At 52.7% G+C, this 21,289-nt stretch overlaps 1 protein-coding gene across 2 annotated transcripts in view; it reads left to right on the top strand.

The window, feature by feature from the left end:
* DENND3 (DENN domain containing 3) overlaps window positions 1-21,289 on the top strand; it is a 70,181-nt gene that overhangs the window by 30,720 nt on the left and 18,172 nt on the right. For both annotated transcript variants that reach the window (XM_050800190.1, XM_050800191.1), the window contains exons 9-16: window positions 3,060-3,215; window positions 5,761-5,857; window positions 7,647-7,750; window positions 8,643-8,842; window positions 10,084-10,605; window positions 18,141-18,400; window positions 19,507-19,677; window positions 20,980-21,109. In XM_050800190.1, coding sequence (XP_050656147.1) covers window positions 3,060-3,215; window positions 5,761-5,857; window positions 7,647-7,750; window positions 8,643-8,842; window positions 10,084-10,605; window positions 18,141-18,400; window positions 19,507-19,677; window positions 20,980-21,109 — 1,640 coding nt within the window. The remainder of the gene's footprint in view (window positions 1-3,059; window positions 3,216-5,760; window positions 5,858-7,646; window positions 7,751-8,642; window positions 8,843-10,083; window positions 10,606-18,140; window positions 18,401-19,506; window positions 19,678-20,979; window positions 21,110-21,289) is intronic.

Below are 21,289 nucleotides of genomic sequence, written 5' to 3'. Positions count from 1 at the left end.
GCTCCTGGTGAAGCCTGTGATGCAGTCTGGATTTGGGTCAGCAGTCACCTGTCTTCTCTCCGCCTTCCTTTGTCTTTGCGTTGGGAGGAGTGGGAAGGAGGAGCGGGGTTTCTGGCCTGGCCTTTCACCTGGCTTTTCTGATTTCTGACTCTTACCTTGGTGTGGATTATTCCTTCTACCTGGAAGTTTTCTGTAAATGTTTAGGAGAACTACCTTTTTTTTTTTTGGAGATGGAGTCTTGCTCTGTCACCCAGGCTGGGGTGCAGTGGCATGATCTCGGCTCTCTGCAACCTCCGCCTTCCAGGTTCAAGTGATTCTTCTGCCTCAGCCTCCCTAGTAGCCGGGATTACAGGCACCCGCCACCACGCCTGACTAATTTTTGTATTTTTAGTAGAAACCGGGTTTCACCATGTTGGCGAGGCTGGTCTCGAACTTCTGACCTCAGGTGATCCACCTGCCTAGGTCTCCCAAAGTGCTCAGATTACAGGTGTGAGCCACCGCACCCGGCCAGAGAACTACCTTTATTATTGTTCTTGCATCTTAAAAAATTCCCTAAGGCCTTAAAGCCAAGCGATGGTCTCGCACAGGCAAGGTTTGTTTCTGTTTGCTTGGGCTGTGGAATCGCTGGCTCTCCTCCCCAGCCAGGGGCACCTGAGCAGCCGTTCTGTTGGCAGCTGTCGTCTGTGTGAACTTTGAAGGAGACACGTGCTTTCCCAATCTCAGTTGCTTTCTGGTAAGCCACAGCTGCTTCCTTGACTTTTAGAGTGTGGCATTCTGAAACAGAACTGAGCTTTGTGAGACTGTGGTGGAGCTCTGAGCATTTCCAGGAAGGTGGGATTCCGCCTGTGTCCTCATCGTCTTGTTAGAATTCCGGAATAGGAAAGCACACGGTGCGGAGGCTGGACCCCGCTTTGGCTAGATCCCCCAGAATGGGGATGCAGGATGTTGTGTCTCCCACAGTCTCATTTTTGGAGACTATTTTATAAACACGAGCTAATCCATGTGCCATAGGTGACCTGTCTATAAGAGGCCTCTGAGCTCATAATATGGGCTGTGGGCTGCGGTGTGTGTCGGGGGGCGTCCTCAGGGGGCTCCGGAGTGCAATGTGCATCTCTCTGCACCTAGGCATGTGACTGGGAGGGACAGGGCAGCCCCCTTCTTCCCCAGCTTTCCCCAGCACCCTTGGTTCTTGGTCACTCTCTGCACTGCTGTCCTCGTCTCTGATGGAAGTCACTCTCTCCCTGGGCAGCAGGGGCAGGGTCCCCAGCTCAGGGCTGTGCTGGCTGCGTCTTGGGTGAGGGAGGCACGGGATCCCGGGGGAGGGGATGGCCGTCTCCTTCAGACCCCACTGTCCCTGCACCAGAAGATGCAGAAAGAGAAGCTGCCACTCCAGGTGGCATCATAGCCCTTTTTACATGAGGGAAGTCATCAAAATTTCTTTCCCTGGCATTCTACGTGTTCTTCCAGATGAAAGGCCAGTTTAATGCTGGTAAACATCGCAGTTCTTGAGACTCCTCTAGGCAGGGGTAGTTGCCCAAGTCCTGTGAGTCTGGTCAGCCAGGGCTGGGCTGGCCCCTCAGCATGTTTGGAGAGAACCCTGGCTGTGGCGCCGCCTGCCTGCCACTCCCCTGGTGGGCCACTCCACCCAGAATCCTGTTCTTCCCTTTTTCTGTCCCTGTCTCCAGGAGGATCAGGCAGCGGCAGGGGCCTGTGGCCAATGCGCCCTTCCCATCACAGAGAAGATTGGCTCCTGCCAGCCATGCTGACCCAGCCCACACCCTCCCCCACCCCGGCCACCATGCTGGGCCGCACTGGGTCCATCAGGTCCCCCGTCTGCATCTTCCTGTCACATCTCTGGTTCCAGGTCATCTCCTGGGAGAACTCTTCTCCACTCGCTCAATCTGACCATCACGTCTCTCTAGCCCATCGCTCTGACGTGCGTCTCTGCCTGATGTCCCTATTATCTCCTGTTTTCTTGATTTGTCTCTTTTCCTACTTCCTCCCACTCACATGAAAGTGCCATGCAGGCAGGGGCTTGGCCTGTGTCCACCACCCTTCCCCAGCACACAGATCAGTGTATGGCAAAAGTAGGATATAGTAGGTCCTCAAGAAATATGTGTGACCAGATATGCGTTGGTTCTGTTTATTTTGTATATTTCTAACGTCCCTCTAGACATGCAGCCTTGAGTGGTGTTGGGAAGGCCAGGGGTCCAATCTCATGGTGACTCAGGATTGACAGATATCTGTGAGTTCCTGTCCCTGAGTAAGGCCCTCTGGGGTGAGCCTGTGGCCATGTCCTGGTGGGCCAAGAGTGGTGACACTCAGGACGTTTGTTGCAGGGCACAGAGGGGCATCTGATCCTGCCTGGGCAGGAAGTACAGAGGGGAAGCCATGGGGGAGCCGTGACTGTCCCTTCTAGGCAGCCCTGAGTGACCCATCAAGAGGCAGCCTTACCTGGAAGCCTTTGGTGTCCTAGAAGGGGGAGTGCCCTCACTACAGTGGCAGGAGGGAATGATCTGGCCTGGGTGAAGTGTGCGGAGTCCAAGTCGAGGCCCATGTGAGTCCGTGTGTGGAGGTGAACCCACTCTTCCAGTTATGTACTTTTCTTTTTTTTTTTTTTTAGACAGAGTTTCCCTCCTGTCCACCAGGCTGGAGTGCAGTGGCGCGATCTCGGCTCACTGCAACCTCCACCTCCCAGGTTCAAGCGATTCTCCTGCCTCAGCCTCCCGAGTAGCTGGGATCACAGGCTCCCACCACCACGCCTGGCTAATTTTTGTATTTTTAGTAGAGACGAGGTTTCACCACATTGGCCAGGCCGGTCTTGAACTCCTGACCTCAGGTGATCCACCCGCCTCGGCCTCCCAAAGTGCTGGGATTACAGGCGTGAGCCACCGCGCCCAGCCCCAGTGATGTACTTTTAACGATCACCCGCCCCTCAAATTATTGATCGGTATTTGAGCCTGCGAAGTGTTCATTTACCTGGTGGGCCGTGTGCCGCTGGTGGGCGGCCGTGGCCTGTGGCGCTGGGGCTGAGCCAGCTTCGGTCTGCCTCCTTCCAGGGTGCAGAGCCTCCAGCTCCACCACGAGCTGCATGCCGCCCACCTCCTCTCCAGCACAGACCTGAACGAGGCCCAAGCCCACCGGCGGGCCTGGCAGCAGAAACTCAACTGCCAGATACAGCAGACCACCCTGCAGCTGCTTGTGAGCATCTTCAGGTACGTGAGAGAACGTTTCCGGCGTCCATGAGGAGGTAACCAGCCAGTCAGCCATTCATTTCATGGGGATCGTGCACCCTGCCCCAGAGGGCAGGCCATTAGCACCATCTGCCTGGCAAACACCAGCGGTCCCCGCCCCGCCAAAGCTTTTCTTGTGACTGTTACAATCAGCAGTTACAGGAAGTTTGTTCTTTTGACTCTGACCCTGCCTGTGCCTTGCTAACGCCCTCTCCTGCTGGTGACTGTGCCTTCCTAACACCCTCTCCTGGTGACCCCCTGCAGGTGGCTGTTTTGGGACAGCCCTCTAGGAAGACACAAATCTGATTAACCTGCAGGGAGCACCTGTCACTCTGGCCTGTGCTGGCTCCGGTCTCTGGCTCAGTCCACGGAGGGCTCTGTCCCACGAGGCCTGCATCCAGGGGCTGGTGAGGGACAGACAGGCCATTTTGATGTGACTCGTAAGCTAGATGATGAAACCATCTATGGGAGAGCCACAGGACGGGTGGGACACTCAAGATGTGCCCGTTAGCGAGTTTTCTTTCTCCTCATTCCAGGAATTACTGCATTAGCTGCCTCCCGCATGCTGTTGCTTCCCCAGTGCTTGAGCTAGAATTGGTTAAGTGGACAAGTCAAGTGTGTTTATTTCAGTGTGATACGGTGCAGGGATTGAGTTGCTATTTCTGGCCTAAATATGCGGTCACTTAAGGAATGTTTGGCAAAAATGATAGCTTCATAGATAAGTACTTGGTAATACAAAAGCCTTTGGGCCTTCTCCCACCCACCCTTTCTTTCTCTGGCAGTGTTCCTCCTCTCCTTCTCGCTGGTTGCTCCCTGAGTCCAGGAGGCACCCCCGATGCTAGCCTCATCTGCTCCTGAGGGGCCTTCTGCTTTGGAAGGGGGTTAGCACAGAGGCTGCTGGCTTGATCGTACTCTGTGTAATTATTTCAAAATGGAAATTTAAATGGCTTTTTTTTTTTTTTTTTTTTTTTAATTGAGACAGAGTCTTACTCGGTCACCCAGGCTGGAGTGCGGTGACGCCATCTCGGCTCACTGCAACTGCCGCCTCCCAGGTGCAAGTGATTCTCCTGCCTCGGCCTCAGAAGTATCTGGGACTACAGGCACACACCACCACGCCTAGCTAATTTTTTGTATTTTTAGTAGAGACGGGGCCAAAACGTGGCCATTTCGCCATGTTTGCCAGGGCAGTCACCAAATCCTGACCTCAGGTGATCCTCCTGCCTTGGCCACCCAACGTGCTGGGATTACAGGTGTGAGCTACCGCGCTGGGCCTGAATGGCCTATTCTTTTGATGTATTTGTTTGCATAAAGTGAATAATTTATTAGGAAAAAATGGGATGGTGTATTACAGACATGTGATATTATCTTTGCCCAAAGAGGCATAATTAGTGTGGTCCTAAATATGTTGTTTTCCTTTTGTTCTTTGAAAATGAAATATTTTATGAACAAGTTTTTTTTTTTTTTTTTTAATTTCTTAATATTTTACAAGCTCAGTGAGTTGACAGAAAAGCAGAATAGTCCCAGCCACTCGAGAGGCTGAGGCGGGAGGGTCCCTTGAGCCTAGGAATTTGAGAACAGCCTGGACGACATAGCAAGATCCTGGCTCTTTATAAAAAGAAGCAGAAGATATGATTACAGATGATAAAACTTTATTTCCCCTAGATGAAATAACTTATTCTCTCAAGGAAAACACTAAACAGATTATGTACTAACTATGCCCTGTAAGGTTGTTCGTTCTATTTGTATATTACTTTAGATCTGGGAGATCACGTGCTAAAATCTCGATGGGTTTATAATATGATCTGAGGAAACTGGGTACCAAGAGGTGAAGTGGGCCAGGTGTGGTGGCTCACGCCTGTAATCCCAGCACTTTGGGAGGCCAAGGTGGGTGTATCACCTGAGGTCAAGAGTTTGAGACCAGTCTGGCCAACGTGGTGAAACCCCATGTCTACAAAAAATATGAAAATTAGCCAGGTGTGGTGGTGTGTCCCTGTAATCCCAGCTACTTGGGAGGCTGAGGCAGGAGAATCACTTGAACCCGGGAGGCAGAGGTTGCAGTGAGCCAAGATTGTGCCACTGCACTCCAGCCTGGGCCATAGAGCGAGACCCCATCTAAACAAACAAGCAAACACAGAGGTGAAGTGACTTGTCTGGGGAGGCTGGCGGCCAAGCTGGTTAGCACTTGGAGAGTCTAGCTGCCCCTCTGGGCTCCCCACCCTGAACTCAGTTTCATGTGTGTGAACTACAACTGATTTTTGTGTCTTAATTTGCATAAGGAACTGGTGGGCTGGAGGAAGGTGAGGACAGGAACACTGCCTCCTGGAGTTTCATTCTAGTTGGGGGAAATTTATGCTTGACCACGAAATACATCCATGTCGTATCATTTTGGTAATCAAGAATCTTTCTGAAGAATACAGCTTTTTCAAACTTTGTATCTCTTGTAACCATTTTTCTGCTACTAAAAGTGGTCTATTTTTTCATGTATTTAAGAATGTTTTAGCACTCAGACTATCTTTCTCTTTGTCAGAGATGTAAAGAATCATTTAAATTATGAACACAGAGTCTTTAATAGTGAAGAATTTCTCAAAACCAGGGCTGCAGGGGACCATCAGTTTTATAAGCAGGTGAGAGCTGTGGGATGTGGGTGTGCCTATGTGTGTTCAGTCCATTATCCTTTTCTGTATTTAAATACTTTTCAAAATAAATTTTCTCAAGTGTATCAATTTTTCCAAAAAGTTTGTTTTAGCACGGTTCCTTTTGGTCATGTGACTCTCCCTCTTTTTTAAAAAAATCAGCTTTTTAAGAGTATAATTTACTTATGGCCAGGCACAGTGGCTCACGCCTGTAATCCCAGCACTTTGGGAGGTGAGGCGGGCAGATCACTTGAGGTTAGGAGTTTGAGACCAGACTGACCAACATAGTGAAACCCTGTCTCTACTAAAAATACAAAAATGAGCCAGGCGTGGTGGCGGGTGCCTGTAATCCCAGCTACTCAGGAGGCTGAGGCAGGAGAATTGCTTGAACCTGGGGAGTGGAGGTTGCAGTGATCCAAGATGGTGCCACTACACTCCAGCCTGGGTGACAGAGCAAGATTCCGTCTCAAAAAAATATATATATATATAATTTACTTAAAATATGGCCATTTCAAGTGTGTGGTTTGATGGATTTTGACAAATGTACATATCTGTATCACCACTTCCTCAACCTGGACATAGAAAGAACATTCCCATGACCCCAGTCAGCCCCATCCCTCCCCAGGTCCCGGCAACTCTACCTGCGTGCGTCCCCATAGACGGTCAGCCCATCTCAGAGTCTCAGGCTGTGCAGTCGTACGGTCTGCGCTCTGTCTGCCTCTCTCCCTCAGCCTCCTGCCTCGGACCGAGCTGGGCTACTGTGTGTCTCAGCAGCAGCTCCTTTTTTTGCTAGGAATGTCCTGTGGTTGGGACAGAGTGCGCTTCGTTCTTCTGTCCACCTGCTACTGAGCATTTGGGTTTTTCCATTTGTGACTATTACAAAAAAATAATCACGTCGGGGGCTTTGCCCTGGCAGGTGATAGAAGCTGCCTGAAGAGTCCCTTGATCCTTTTGGGTTTTTTTTTTTTTTTTTTTTTACAGCTTTGGGGTAGGCTGAGAATAGCCTTTCTCTAGGGTTGGTTTATAACCTAGCCCATCTGCTAAGTGATGTGCCCCCGCCCCCCCGGGTCTCCTGAATGGCTGGGGGTCAGCCAGGACCCTCCGCCCTGGCTGTTGGGAGCGTGACTGGCTCTCTGCCCTTGTGAGCTTGGAGAGTTTTGCTGACAGCTTCCCAGTCGTTCTTTGGTTTGATGCGGTTTCGCCCTATGCCTGGGCAGCGGGGTATTCAGCAAAGGCTTAGGGAGACCCTGATGCAGGTTTCCTAATACAGGCTCCTAATACAGACCTGATACAGGCTCCCTGTATCATTCCCTCCTCTCCAGAGACCTGCCCGAGGCTTCCAGCTGCCCCAGCCTCTGTGAGCTCCCTCCACACCCTCAGTGCTGCGGCTGTACCAGCCACGAGCCTGCCTCTTGTCCAGTGTCTGAAAACAGTCGTTTCTCTTTTTTATCGAGTTTCCTCACAGTTTATGTCAAGAGGATATGTCTGAGCCTTGCCTAGTGCCTTATGGCCAGAAGCATGTGTCCACCTCTTTTAGCTATGATGAGATACGCTTTTGTTCACGGGGTGGGTATGTGGGCCCCGCTGTGTGAATGTATGGCCGCCATTTCTTCTCCTCTGTGAATGAGGAAGAACAGAAAACCCTCGAGTTGGTTCACTCAGTCAGTATCCACTGGGCATGAGTGGTGGTGCCCAGTTCTGTGCCAGGAGGCTCAGGGGCTTTGGAGCAGGGACCTGGGGAGTCGGCACAGCCCAGTGACCAGCCTTCTGTCTTTTCCAGGTCTTAGACACCTACATGTTCCATTCTTTCCTTAAAGCCCGGCTCAATAGGAGGATGGACGCCTTTGCTCAGATGGACCTCGACACCCAGTCGGAGGAGGACAGGTGCTTCACTGTCGTGTTTTGGATCCACAGCTCTTTAGGGATCACAGTGTCCAAGGACCTCAGTTTTATTCAAATGAGTAAACGAGAAAGTCAACAGGAAATGCCTTGTGCTTAGAAACTCATGATGAACTGGGCAACAGCTGGGAAGCTCTTCTCTCTACGCTTCTACCTCTTCTTTTTTTTTTGAGACAGAGTCTCACTCTTGTTGCCCAGGCTGGGGTGCAGTGGCGCAATCTTAGCTCACTGCGACCTCTGCTTCCTGGGTTCAAGTGATTCTCCTGCCTCAGCTTCCTAAGTAGCTGGGATTAGAGACACCCGCCATCATGCCTGGCTAATTTTTGTATTTTTGTAGAGATGGGGTTTCATCATGTTGGCCAGGCTGGTCTCGAACTCCTGACCTCAGGTGATCCACCCACCTCAGCCTCCCAAAGTGCTGGGATTACAGGCATGAGCCACCACTCCTGGCCTGTTTCTACTTCTTGAGGGAACGCTTGAAACATGCCTGATGTTAGCGTGTTCCCCGTGGTTTGCGGCCCTGTGTCTTCCTTGGTGTCACTGTCTCCCATCTCCTTTCTCTCTTCCCACCTACCCCCATCCTCGAAGCCTGTTGTTTTCCATCTCTTCCTTGCTCTTTGCCTGAGCACCCTCCAACATGTGTCCGCTGCAGTCGGGGCTCCTGTTGGCTTATGATGGTTTCTTCTGGGCTTGCGTCTGGGTCTCCCTGAGGCTGCACTTGGTGAGATTTGGGCAACACGTTCTTACCAGTCTGTTTTCCACTGGTCTGTAAGAGTATCACATGCTCTTCATTACACTGGGGAAAATGCTTAGTTTAGGCTTATTCTGCAATCATTATTGTGTCTATAAAGTAAAGCGTTGCTTTTTCCTACCCCAGAATAAATGGAACGCTTGTAAGTCCAAGGAGACCGACTGTTGAGAAAATAGCGTCTCGGAAGTCCTCGCACCTGCAGGTCACCCACAGGCGCATGGTGGTCAGCATGCCCAACCTGCAGGACATCACCATGCCTGAGCTGGCACCCAGGAACTCCTCGCTCCGGCTGACGGACACCGCAGGCTGTACGGGCAGCAGCGCAGGTAAGGGCTGCCCCCCATCGTGGTGCTGTGTGTCGGTCCCCCCATTCCTGCACTGCAAGTCGTTGAGCAAAACTGGAACTTGTTTCAGGGGAGAGGAGTGGGCTTGTTTTAGCAGCCGAGTTATTTGAAATGTTTAGAATATTCATTTTGCCAACTGTGTGCCTTCTAGAAAATTGTTTCTTGTCTGTATTTTCTGCCACCCAGTGTCACTGCTAAAGATAACGGGCGCTCTGCATGGTTCGGCATCCTTCACAAGCGCAGGCTGTGTGTGTCTGTGTGTGTGTGGATTGCATGTGTATGAATAACATATTTACACATACACACGTGTGATAGGCGGGGGCGCCAGGCACCGCAGGCTGTGTGTGTCTGTGTGTGTGTGTGGATTGCATGTGTATAAATACATATTTACACATACACACATGTGATAGGAGGCGGGGGCGCCAGGCACCGCAGGCTATGTGTGTCTCTGTGTGTGGACTGCATGTATATAAATAACATATTTACACATACACACGTGTGATAGGAGGCGGGGGCACCAGGCACTTTCTAGAGCCAGAGCTGTGAAGGAGCCCAGGGCCCCTGCCCTCGTGAAGCTGGCATTCCAGGGCCAGGGCTAAAGTGAGCAGGGCCAGGGATGGGGAGGGGCTGTGACTGTGGTTGGGACATTTCTACAGAGACGGGAGTGCATGGAGAGGCTGAGTCCTGCCTGGCGCCTTCTCAGGGAGGTACATCCTGTCCCTAGTGGATGGGAGAAACTGTTGGGAGGCCGGGGCCTTGACCCCCGGGGCACCTGCAGCTGCTGTCTCAGGCCCAGGCAGCAAGCACCACGCGGCTCCTCCTGATCACTGTGCTCGGACCCCAGGAGCCGCATGAGCGACAGCTTGATGACCCCGAGGGCTATGGTCATCCTGCCTAGCAAGTACATCTTGGCTTCGACTATTAGCTTCATCCTCAAATAAAGCCTCAGTACCCGATACCTCAATAGTATTAGTGGTTGTAGCAAGTCAGATTGCTCAGTGAATGCTTGCTGCTGTTTTCCTGGGGGTACCATGGGAGCAAAGTGAGGGTTCTGTCATGCCTCCCAGGGCGGTGGGTGCGTGGAGCTTTCTGGAGGGACACACCCATTCTCATTTTATTTTGCATCCAGAGAAACATCGTCCTTGACAAGATGATGTCACAGGGACACGTGTTCATTTGTAAGGGCTGTGCTAATGGTCTCCTTTTTCCCCTTAATGTTTTAGTTCTGAATGTGACGCCGAAGTTCCCATATACATTCAAGATTCCCGAAATCCACTTTCCGCTGGTGAGCGAGTGCGTGCAGACGTACTATGCTGACTTTGTCACCCTACTGAGCAACGCCATGGACTTTCTGGCCCCTGATAACTCTCTGCTCCTGGCCCGCTATTTCTACCTCCGAGGGCTCGTTCATCTGATGCAAGGACAGCTGCTGAGCGCCCTCTTGGACTTCCAGAATCTGTATAAAACAGACATACGGATCTTTCCCGCTGATTTGGTGAAGAGGACGGTGGAATCCATGTCTGCCCCCGAGCGGGCGCAGGCGGAGCGGGCGCCGGAGCTGATGCGGCTCATCAGCGAGATCCTGGACAAGCCGCACGAGGCCTCGAAGCTGGACGACCACGTGAAGAACTTCGAGCTGCCCAAGGAGTACATGCAGCTGGACGACTTCATGAAGCGGGTCCAGGAGTCAGGGATCGTGAAGGACGCCAGCACCATCCAGCGGCTGTTCGAGGCCTTGACTGTAGGTAAGAGGACGCCTGGCACCATCACCGATTTTATTATTTAGAGACAGGGTCTGGCTCTGTCGCCTAGGCTGGAGTGGACTGGTGCAATCACAGCTCACTGCAACCTCTACCTCCTGGGCTCAAGCAGTCCTCCCACCTCAGCCTTCCGAGTAACTGGGACTACAGGTATGTGACACTGAGCCCAGCTAATTTTAGTATTTTTTGTAGGGACAGGGTTTCAGTATGTTGCCCAGGCTGGTCTCGAACTCGTGGGCTCAAGTGATCCACCCACCTCGGCCTCCCTAAGTGCTGAGATTACAAGCATGAGCCACTGAGCCAGGCCCATATATTTTATTTTACTTTATTTATTTTTGAGACAGAGTCTTGTTCTCTCAGGCTGGAGTGCAATGGCACGATCTTGGCTCACTGCAGCCTCCACCTCCTGGGTTCAAGTGATTCTCCTGTCTTAGCCTCCCGAGTAGCTGGGATTATAGGCATGTGCCTCCACACCCAGCTAATTTTTGTATTTTTGTAGAGACAGGGTTTCACCATGTTGGCCAGGCTGGTCTCGAACTCCTGACCTCAAGATGATCCACCTGCCTTGGCCCCCCAAAGTGCTGGGATTACAGGCGTCAGCCACCATGGCTGGTCCCATATATTTTAAATACTTAACGACAATGGTCAGGTAACAGCAGTGGTGAGGTAAGCTGCCAGCAGGTGACAGGCAAGACCGCTGCAGCACCGTGGTCTTTACTGTTGCTCTGGGCACTTACCTGGGAACGGGTGTGGTTGGCGGGGCCCTTAGGCAATGTGCCTGTCGCTGAGATCTTAAACACGTCGCCAGGCTGGGCTCTGAGTTGCGCTCTGTGTGGGTGGAAGGGACGTAGAATTGCTGATGGGAGATGAAGACGCTCCTTGCCTGGGAGAATTGCTCAGCATCTATACAGAACCACGGCCTCGGCTGAAATGCTGCAGACACATGCAAAAGCAGGGACATGGGACAAATGCCAGTGTCCTGTGACAAATGTCACGGTCCTGCGCCCAGACTGACACCTGCTGCGTTTCCCATGGAGTGCAGTGGGCTTGTGCTTAGACCCAGCGCGGGCCCCGTGCGCCTCTGTCCCTCCCTCCCCAGAGGGAGCCATTGTCCCAAGCTGGAGCTCTTTTATCTGGCCATGTTTTTATGCATTTACTACAAACGGATGCACGTGACACAGGGCCTAGGTTTTGTGAGTTTAAACACAAAAGCGGGAGAATGGGAATTGTCCCACCGTATGTCTGAGTTTGCACGTGCTGTTCACTCATGGTGTTTTTGAGACGTATCTGTGTCGCTCCACATCCGCTGGGTTCATTCACTTCAACCACTGCCTGTGCTGTAGTGTGTGGGCACCTTTTGTCCACCTGTTTCACCATCAGTGGTGTCGCACCTGTTTCCTGGAGTATGTGTGGGTCAGTCCCTCTCAGATGTGTACCCAGGGCCTGCTTTGAGATGTGAGAACCGTCGTTCAGGCTTGGCGAGGGCTGCGCTTCCATCCTGCCAGGCAGCACACGTTCCTCGGTCTCGACTCTCACCCGTTGTGAGTGTGCAAGGATGCCACACTGACGTCGCAAACAGCACACGTGCTCGGGAGCAGTTCTGGTTTCTTTTCTGCGAGCTGCGTTGCCATGATCTTTGCCCATTTTTATCTTGGGCTGCTTTTCCTTTCCTTACGGATGTGTAGGGATCTTCAGGCCCTCGGGAGAAGCTGTCCTGGTGACAGAGGCCTGGCAGGTCGCTCTTCCGGCTGTGAACAGGTGCTGCGGAATGCGGTTTCCTTGCTTATCTTGTCTGTGGCCTCTGAGGGATGTCATGGCCGAGTGTGTATGTGTGTATATGAATGTGTGTGTGTGTGAAAATGTGTATGTGTGTATATGAATGTGTGTGTGAAAATGTGTGTGTGTGTATATGAATGTGTGTGTGTGAAAATGTGTGTGTATGTGTGTATATGAATTTGTGTGGGTGTGAAAATGTGTGTGTGTATGTGTGTATATGAATTTGTGTGGGTGTGAAAATGTGTGTATGTGTGTATATGAATGTGTGTGGGTGTGAAAATGTGTGTGTATGTGTGTATATGAATGTGTGTGGGTGTGAAAATGTGTGTGTATGTGTGTATATGAATGTGTGTGGGTGTGAAAATGTGTGTATATGAATGTGTGTGTGAAAATGTGTGTGTGTATGTGTGTATATGAATGTGTGTGGGTGTGAAAATGTGTGTGTGTATGTGTGTGTATGTGTGTGTGTGAAAAAATTGTGTGTATGTGTGTATATGAATGTGTGTGGGTGTGAAAATGTGTGTATGTGTGTATATGAATGTGTGTGGGTGTGAAAATGTGTGTGTGTATGTATATGTGTGTGAGAGCCTGCGTGTGTGTGTGCACGTGCTGTACCTCTCCCTGTGTGGTGAAGCCATCAGATCGTGCGCTCACTGGTCCCAGTTGTTGAGTCCAATGAGGGTGAGCTCAGATGCTCTGTGGTCACTTCCCGTGCTGTGCTTTGGGGACACTGCGACGAGGCACCAGCCAAGCAGGGCAGGGTGGGACCCACTTCCGTTGAGCTCCTGTGGATGGTGAGCACCACCCAGCAGCCACCTGTGGGGCAGGGCAGGGGCTGAATCCCACTGGGGGTGCCTGTCTCTCATGTGACAGGAGTCATCTCGGGCCAGCTCCTTCTGTCACTCCTCTGTGGCCTGGAGCAGCCTGCTGACTCCTGGTCACGAGCCGGCCGTGGGCATTAGCACCACAAGAGCAGGGTCCGTCCACCTTTTAAGGCACCTCCGCCCCTGCCACACAGTGACTTCTGGTTCCTCTCATTGGGCAGAATCGTGTCATGTGGCCGCCCAGTTGCAAGGGAGCCCGGGAAGGGGGTTTGCAGTGGGGTGTGTGGGCCCTGTCCAGCAGACCTGGCTGGTTGGGATAATGCCATCAGTGGCCCTGTTGTCACTTTGGCCTTGCTTACGTTGCCGATTAGGTTGGGAAATGGTCTTGATTCTGGGATATGTGAGCCTGAAGTTACCAGTGTAAAGCAGCACCTAATATATGTTTTGGCCAAATGGGCATTTGTTAAAAAAAAGTGGTCAGAGCTCAGTGTCACCATCTTTGGATGAATTTATGTGATACAAGAATACATCAGAGATTTTATTCAAAAAAATTATTGCAATTTCATCATTACATACTTTAATGGCAAAATATGCTATTAACAGCGCAAGGCCAATATGCTCCCTGTTGCAGCTGCCCGTGAGGTGGCCCTCCCCAGGGACGCTGACGTGTCTGCCGCCTCCAGCGTGGCCGTGCGGAAGCAAGACATCCATGGACAGCTCCATTGGTGACGTCGCCTGCACGCCACCGAGCTGAGCAGGAACAGTTGTATTGGAGGCGTGTGGGTCACGAGAGCGAGGTTAACAGCTGGTGTTTGTGTGGAACTGGAGTCAAATGAGGACTGGGCACTGTGCCCACGTGGGCCTGTGCAACAAGCGCGTGCCTGGCAGCTGCTGTGGATCGCACAGGCTCCTGAGTGTGCCTGGTGTCCAGAGGTGTGCACAGTGGCTGTGGGTTTGCATAGTAGCCATGGGTGTGCACAGTAGTGGGTGTGCACAGTGGCTGCGGGTGTACATGGTGTCTGTGGGTGTGCATAGTGGCTGCGGGTGTACATGGTGTCTGTGGGTGTGCATAGTGGTGGCTGTACTGCACAGTGGTGTGCACAGTGGCCGTGGGTGTGCACGGTAGTGGGCATGCACAGTCTGGGTGTGCACAGTGGTCGGTGTGCATAATGGGTGTGCACAGTGGCCATGGGTATGCATGGTGCTGGTGGGGCGTGTGTGCAGTGTCTGGGGGTGTGCACTGTGGTAGGTATGCACAGTGTCTGGGTGAGCATAACGGTGTCTGTGGGTGTGCACGGTGCCTGTGGGTGAGCATAACGGTGTCTGTGGGTGAGCATAACGGTGTCTGTGGGTGTGCATGGTGCCTGTGGGTGAGCATAACGGTGTCTGTGGGTGTGCATAACGGTGTCTGTGGGTGTGCATGGTGCCTGTGGGTGAGCATAGTGGTGGGCGTGCTGCATAGTATGGGTGTGTGCCATGGTGGTGGGTGTGCACGGTGGTGGGCATGCACGGTGGGTGTGCACAGTCTCTATGGGTGAGCATAGTCGTTGGCGTGCTGCACTGTGGGTGTGTGCAGTGAGGGTGGGTGTGCACAGTGGTGGGCGTGCACAGTGTGGGTGTGCACTGGGGTAGGTGTGCACAGTGGATGTGCACAGTGGCGGTTGGTGTGCACAGTGCCTGTGGGTATGCGTGGTGGTGGGTGTGCACAGTGACCTTGGGCATGCACTGTCTTGTTCTGCTGCAGTGCTGGTGGCGTGGTGTCCACAGCTGGGTGAGCACTGGCGGCAGCTGCGGTGAGTGTTGCTTCTTGCCTGATGGGACTTTGGTCTTGCTGCTCCTCCCATGGTTGGGGTTTTCTAGAGCCCTGAGTGCCCTCACCCTGAGGTCAGCACCGTTGTCTGTGAGAAGAAGCTGCATCAGGCTCTGGTCACACTCACTTCACCCTGCCCAGCCCCAGTAACTGCTGCGGACCAGGTAGCTAGAAGATTGGCCCTGAGTGGTGCAAGGGGCAGGACCCGTGGCTGGGGCTCCACACTCAGGGTGTCTGGCTCCTTCATTAGGTGATGGCTTTGCCCATTCATTCTCACTCACTCTCCTTTTCCTGTTTTTTGGGCCTCTCCTCGCCTGGCCACCTGACCAAAAGATTGTTTTATGTGATGTGATTCACATAACAAGTGCTTCTGCCTTAAACCCAGAGTCTGTGCCTTGGCTTATGCCTGTGATCCTAACATTTTGAGAGGCCAAGGCTAGAGGATGGCTTGAGCCCAGGAATTTGAGGCTGCAGTGAGCTATGATCACACCACTGCACTCCCGCCTGGGTGACAGAGCAAGACCCTGTCTCTAAATTTTTTAAAAAGAAAATGAAATACATAAAATAAAATAAAAACTAAAATAAATCCAGCAACTCAGAACCCTTGGGAAGTGTAGGCTGAGGCGCCCCAGGCCGAGGCGGAGGTGGCTGCGTTGAATGGTATTTCTGAAACAGAAGAGGGACTCTGGCAAACAGTCTTAGGTGTGGAGTCGGGGGAGGACCTACATGCTCTTTGCGACCTCACAGATGACCTTACTGCCCAGCACAGGGGCTGCAGAGACCTGGCCTGACAGGCCTTGCCCACCGGGCCACAGCACCCTCCTTTGTCTTCTTCTGTGACTTCTTTGGAACAATCACCCTGCACCTAGAGAGACCCTTACTGCTGCATATTTCTCTTCTGTTTGGATCTGGTGACTAGAAAATACAGACAGGCAAAAAGAAGAGTTCATTGGGAATCCCGCCACCTGGTGGAGATTTTCGCATAACCGCCTGGCGCCTGCGCCGCCGTGTGCTGAAGCCTGCCTTCCTGCTCAGCTCACCCTGCAGGGCCCCCAGTGCCTGTGACTCCGAAGTGAGACTAAGAGTCCTCCTGAGCGGTGGCTCAAGCCTGTAATCCCAGCACTTTGGGAGGCCGAGACGGGAGGATCACGAGGTCAGGAGATCGAGACCATCCTGGCTAACACGGTGAAACCCCGTCTCTACTAAAAAATACAAAAACATAGCCGGGCGAGGTGGCGGGCGCCTGTAGTCCCAGCTACTAGGGAGGCTGAGGCAGGAGAATGGCGTGAACCCGGGAGGCGGAGCTTGCAGTGAGCCAAGACCGCGCCACTGCACTCCAGCCTGGGCGACAGAGCAAGACTCCGTCTCAAAAAAAAAAAAAAAAAAAAATTCCTCCTGAGCCTGTGACAGCGCTGACTCTCTTCCCGTGGCGTTCCTCTTTAAGTTGCTGCCGTGACAACTCAGTTGTCCCGGACTCAGCTGTGGCCATGAGAGCAGATTCCCTAGACAGGCGTCGCTGTTGACGCTTTGGTATGGAATCGGAGCAGGGGCGTGGCAGAGCTGGACCACTAGCCACGTCTTCTGGTTTCAGACTCGGGATCTGAGGATCTGAGGATCTGGGGTCACAGGTACTCCCCTTTCAAGTAGCGACCAGCAGGAAGGCATACCCCAGCTCTGGGCAGACCATCTGCCAGGCCTCACAGCCCAGGTGTGCTGGCAAAGGGCTTTCCTCTCCATGTCTCAGTTTCCCCTTGTGAATGAGCCACCTCATTCACAAGGTGGCTGTAAGTAGGACCCCATATCGAGTGAATTGTGGTTCTTGGCGTATAGCAAGTATTGCTGGACACAGCAGTGCCGTAAGGGAAGCGTGTGTGCAGCTCAGCAGTGGCCTGGCCAGGATGTCTCTTTCTTATCAGGGAAGGCTGTGTGTGGGCATGTCTACCCGGGTGTTGAGGGATGGGTAGGAGTTTCCTGGTGTGAGCAGGCAGGATGAGTGTGTGTGTGTGTGTGTGTGTGTGTGTGTAACAACACGCCCTGTTTGGGAGCATGCGTGGTACGGCTGGGCTGTGGGTGGGTAGGTGGGGCCCAATCTTGGAGGAATGTGGCGGTGGTGTACAGAAGCAGCCCTGAGTGTTGAAAACGGGAGCGGGAGCTCCTCCTTGCATCTTAGAAAAGTGGCTCTGAGTGCCGAATGAAGCAGGCTGTGAGTGGGGCTGGCTCTGAAGGCAGGAGTCACTGAGAAGGGGTTTCCTGTGCAGAATTGAGGGGGACTTGCCGCACGTCAGGGGATGGAGACAGGGACAGACAGGCTTGGGACACAGGGTGGAGGCAGAGCCGAGCAGGCAGGCTAGGGGCTTGAGTTGGCAGGACCTGCCGGCAGGGACTTGGGATTTCCAAGGGGTCGTCCCATCTCCAGCTGACAGATAAGCAGGTTCGTTCCACGACTTGCCAGGAGTCTCTGTGAACAGCCATGAAGCCGGCCTCAGGCTCAGGCCCCTCTGACTCCAGAGCCCGTGCGTGCTGGCCTCGCGGGAAGGTGACCGCTTCTCATCAGCGGAGATGATTTCAGTTGCAAACAACAAAAGTGAATGATTTGCTTGTAACGAAAGAGTGTGGAGGTCAGGCCAGTTTCAGGTGAGGCGGACTCAGTGGCAGGGCAGTGTCGCTAAGGATCCAACCTTCCCGGCATTAGCTTCATCCTAGCACTAGCTCCCCTCGTGACCCCGAGACAGTGGCCACCAGTTCTAGTGATGAGGAAGGTCTTTGTCACCATTAGAAGAGTGTCCTTGTTCCGAAGGACTTTCCTACCCAAAGGTAGGAGTTGCTGTGACTACCTGAAGCAGGTCCCATGGCCGTCCCAGAGCGGGGGGCTGGAAAGGGCTGCGGGCTCAGCCTAGATCGTGTGCCCCTCCCTTGACAGCTGGACACACCTGGGCTGCCCGGGAAGGCCCCGGAAAACCTTCTAGGCAGTTTCCATCCAGTGCCCAGTGCTGGCGCCACCTGCTGCCGGGTTCCGGTAGTTCGTGGTTTCTTCAGGTCGTGCAGAGGCCCTTGCGGCTCCCGATGTACGTGCCTGTAAGATACCTCTCTTTTCTTCTTATAAAACTAAGGACAGCAGAAACAAATCGACCCAGAAACATTCAAAGATTTCTACAACTGCTGGAAGGAGACAGAAGCAGAAGCCCAGGAGGTCAGTCTGCCGTGGCTGGTGATGGAACACCTGGATAAAAACGAGTGTGTGTATAAGTTGTCCAGCTCCGTCAGGACGAACCTAGGCGTTGGCAAGATCGCCATGACCCAGAAGCGTCTGTTCCTCCTAACCGAAGGAAGGCCAGGCTACGTGGAGATTTCCACCTTCAGAAATATAGAGGTAAGGGCAGCACGGGCAGGCGGCGCCGGACCCCACCTGTGTTTAGGAGGCAGATGGCTGGAGCGGGCCCTGAGCTCTCTGCCAGCCATGCCAAGTACCAGCCGCAGGCCTTCTGCAGACCCCTTGGCTTCCTGTCCCTCAGTTTGCTCATCCGTAAAGCAGGAATAAGGCTGATACCTTCTCAGTGGGTGGTGGGGATTGAATCGTTTACGTACGGAGCAGGCTTAGAATGGTAACTGCTTTTCTAACACAACTGACTTGCATCTGGGAGGCAGGAAGCAAGAAGCAGTGTGGGCTGACATTCTCATTAGGGACAGTAGGATGCGTTCATTCATCCGTGAGATGTCTACTGAGAAACTGCTGTGTGCCGGCCACAGTGAGCCACAGTAGCTCACATTTTCTAGTCACAGTCAGACCTGGTTCATGTAAAACATAACAAGTTTATTTTATAACAATTAAAAAATCTTCGAACGGTTTTAGCATCATACGTTAAAGGTAGTCATTTTCCCTGTCGAGGAAATCTGAATTTCATCCTGATTCATCTTATGCCTGTAGTTGTTTTCCCAGATTTAAGGGGACTATAAGAGGCACGTCAGATACCCGAGTGTTTTATGTGATCACCTGCTGAGTGGTCATAGAAGCCGGAAGGGCAGTCAAGCCACAGTCGCAGCCCATAGTAAATGCTCGGCCAGTAGATCCACCTCTTGCTGTTGGCCTTCAGTGTATTCTTTTCTCCACACCTGCTTTGCCAGACTTCCTTCTAGAATTCCAAAGAAAGGTAAATAAGTACCAAGAAAGGGAGATGGAAGTAAAAAAAAAAAAGCGGGAGAGAGACGTATTTCAGGTTGTGAAAGAATGCGCCGCCTTCAGACACTGGGCGAGCCCAGCTGTGTGGGTGCGTGTAGGTGCTGCACCCCGGCGAATCCCACCTGCCGTCCACGGGAATACCGCCCCTCGGCCCGGGCCCTGCCTTCCGCGTGCCAGCAGGGTGCGTGCCTGCAGCCCATCTGCCTCTTCGTTCCAGAGCCCGCTCTGCCACTGTCTCTGGTTAATCCACGTGTTCTCTGAGTGTGACCTTCCTAACTCTTTCTTTTCTGCCTCTGCAGGAGGTCAGGAGCACCTCTACTGCATTTCTACTTAGGAGAATACCCGCTCTAAAAATCAAAGTGGCGTCCAAGAAAGAAGTCTTCGAAGCCAACCTGAAAACTGAGTGTGACCTTTGGCACCTGATGGTGAAGGAGATGTGGGCTGGGAAGAAGCTGGCCGATGACCACAAGGTGGGAGACGCGGGTCCCCTCTGCCCTTTGCTGTGGCTGCCTCGGGGGGCCTCTCACCACCTGTGGGTCCTGTGGTGGTCCTCAGCCGTGAGTGCTTGGGGTCAGGTCTGGGTCTCCTAAGCAGAGTGAGTTTGTCGGGCACCATCTTGACAGAAGCATTGAAGATGTCGTGGTCTGTGTGGCCCAGCGAGAGGCCTCCTGGCGCTAGGGAAGGGCATGATGAGAAGACGCAGGGCGGTCTGGGCAGGTGTGGGTGCTCCACTGCCCGCTTCGGGGTGGCGACGTCCCAGAGAGTGGGGCTAGGGGCTGGACGGTGCTGGTGCTTCCACACCCGCAGGCTGGAGTTGGGGGTTTTGGGCTCCCCTGCTCTGAGCGACTCTTCACGGTCACGGGATTTGGAATCTGGCAGGAACAGTGCTGCTTTCCTTCCACAGGGTTAAGATGATTTTCTAGGGATTGTTGTACCTTGATTTACTTTGGGCCAAATTGATAGCTTTGATGATATCAAATGACAATTGCACCATAATGAAGGGAGCCATGGGCAGGTGGTGTGTAGGGAGGCATCCACGCTGCTCAAGGGCGGGACAAGACAGGAAGACACCTTAGCAAATGGGCAAAGACCATGAACGTGGAACTCATAGAAAGGGAACCGCTCACCAGGTTATGAGGAGGTGCATAGCCCCACCAATCCTCAGAGAAATGCCGGGGACGATGGCACCCACCGCAGTGGCAGTGCTAGGAGAAACAATGGGGCCACAGCAGGAGGGCTGCTGTTAATACAGGAAGTTCCCGGTCACAGGGCGGAGGGTGACTGGGTCCTGTCTAAGATTCCAGTGCCCTGTGGCTTTTGGACTAGCCATCTGATGCTGTACCCACTGGTTTATAGAGCATACACCAGCATAGTCAAACCAAAGCCCGTAGGGCTATGGACTGTATTTGTAAGTAAAGTTTTACTGGAACACAGTCCTGCCTGCTTGTTTATGAAATGTCCCCGGGTGCTCCCGTGCCGCAGTGGCAGGCAGCGGGTGATCTCAGCTGAGACTGGCCACAAAGCTTGAAATGCCTCCTGCCTAGCCCCTTCTAGAAAACACTGGCCGAGCCCTGGTATGAACAATCCATATTTGTCTTAACTAAGAGAAAAAATATATGACATAAGATCCAAATTCATCGGTGATTTAAACTCTTCATGTCACTTTGAAAACATGCGTTTTGGAAGGATTGTTCTGTGTGAGGAGACAAGGTCTCCAGTGAACTGACCTTAGCGATTCTTGCTGTTTTGAAAGGCACGTGTTTCTGTTCTAGGACCCTCAGTACGTCCAGCAGGCGCTGACCCACGTCTTGCTGATGGACGCCGTCGTGGGCACGCTGCAGTCACCAGGCGCCATCTACGCTGCCTCCAAGTTATCCTACTTCGATAAGATGAGGAAAGAAGGTAAGATATGCTCGTTCTTAGCGTGGATCATTGTCCCGATTACACACCTTAAGTGATTTTATCTGGTCGATGTCTGTTTTATCAAGTAGAACCGAGCCCAGATCTCCCGGTTTTTTCTTTTATATTTGTAATTTACTTTCGAGTCGCACACCTTGTCCGGCATCTTTCCTTCCTTCACTG

The sequence above is a fragment of the Macaca thibetana genome, chromosome 8 (assembly GCF_024542745.1).
Source record: "Macaca thibetana thibetana isolate TM-01 chromosome 8, ASM2454274v1, whole genome shotgun sequence".
Classification (NCBI taxonomy): Eukaryota; Metazoa; Chordata; class Mammalia; order Primates; family Cercopithecidae; genus Macaca; species Macaca thibetana.
The sequence above is the reverse complement of the archived record's forward strand: the minus strand, read 5'-3'. Positions and strand labels throughout refer to the sequence as shown.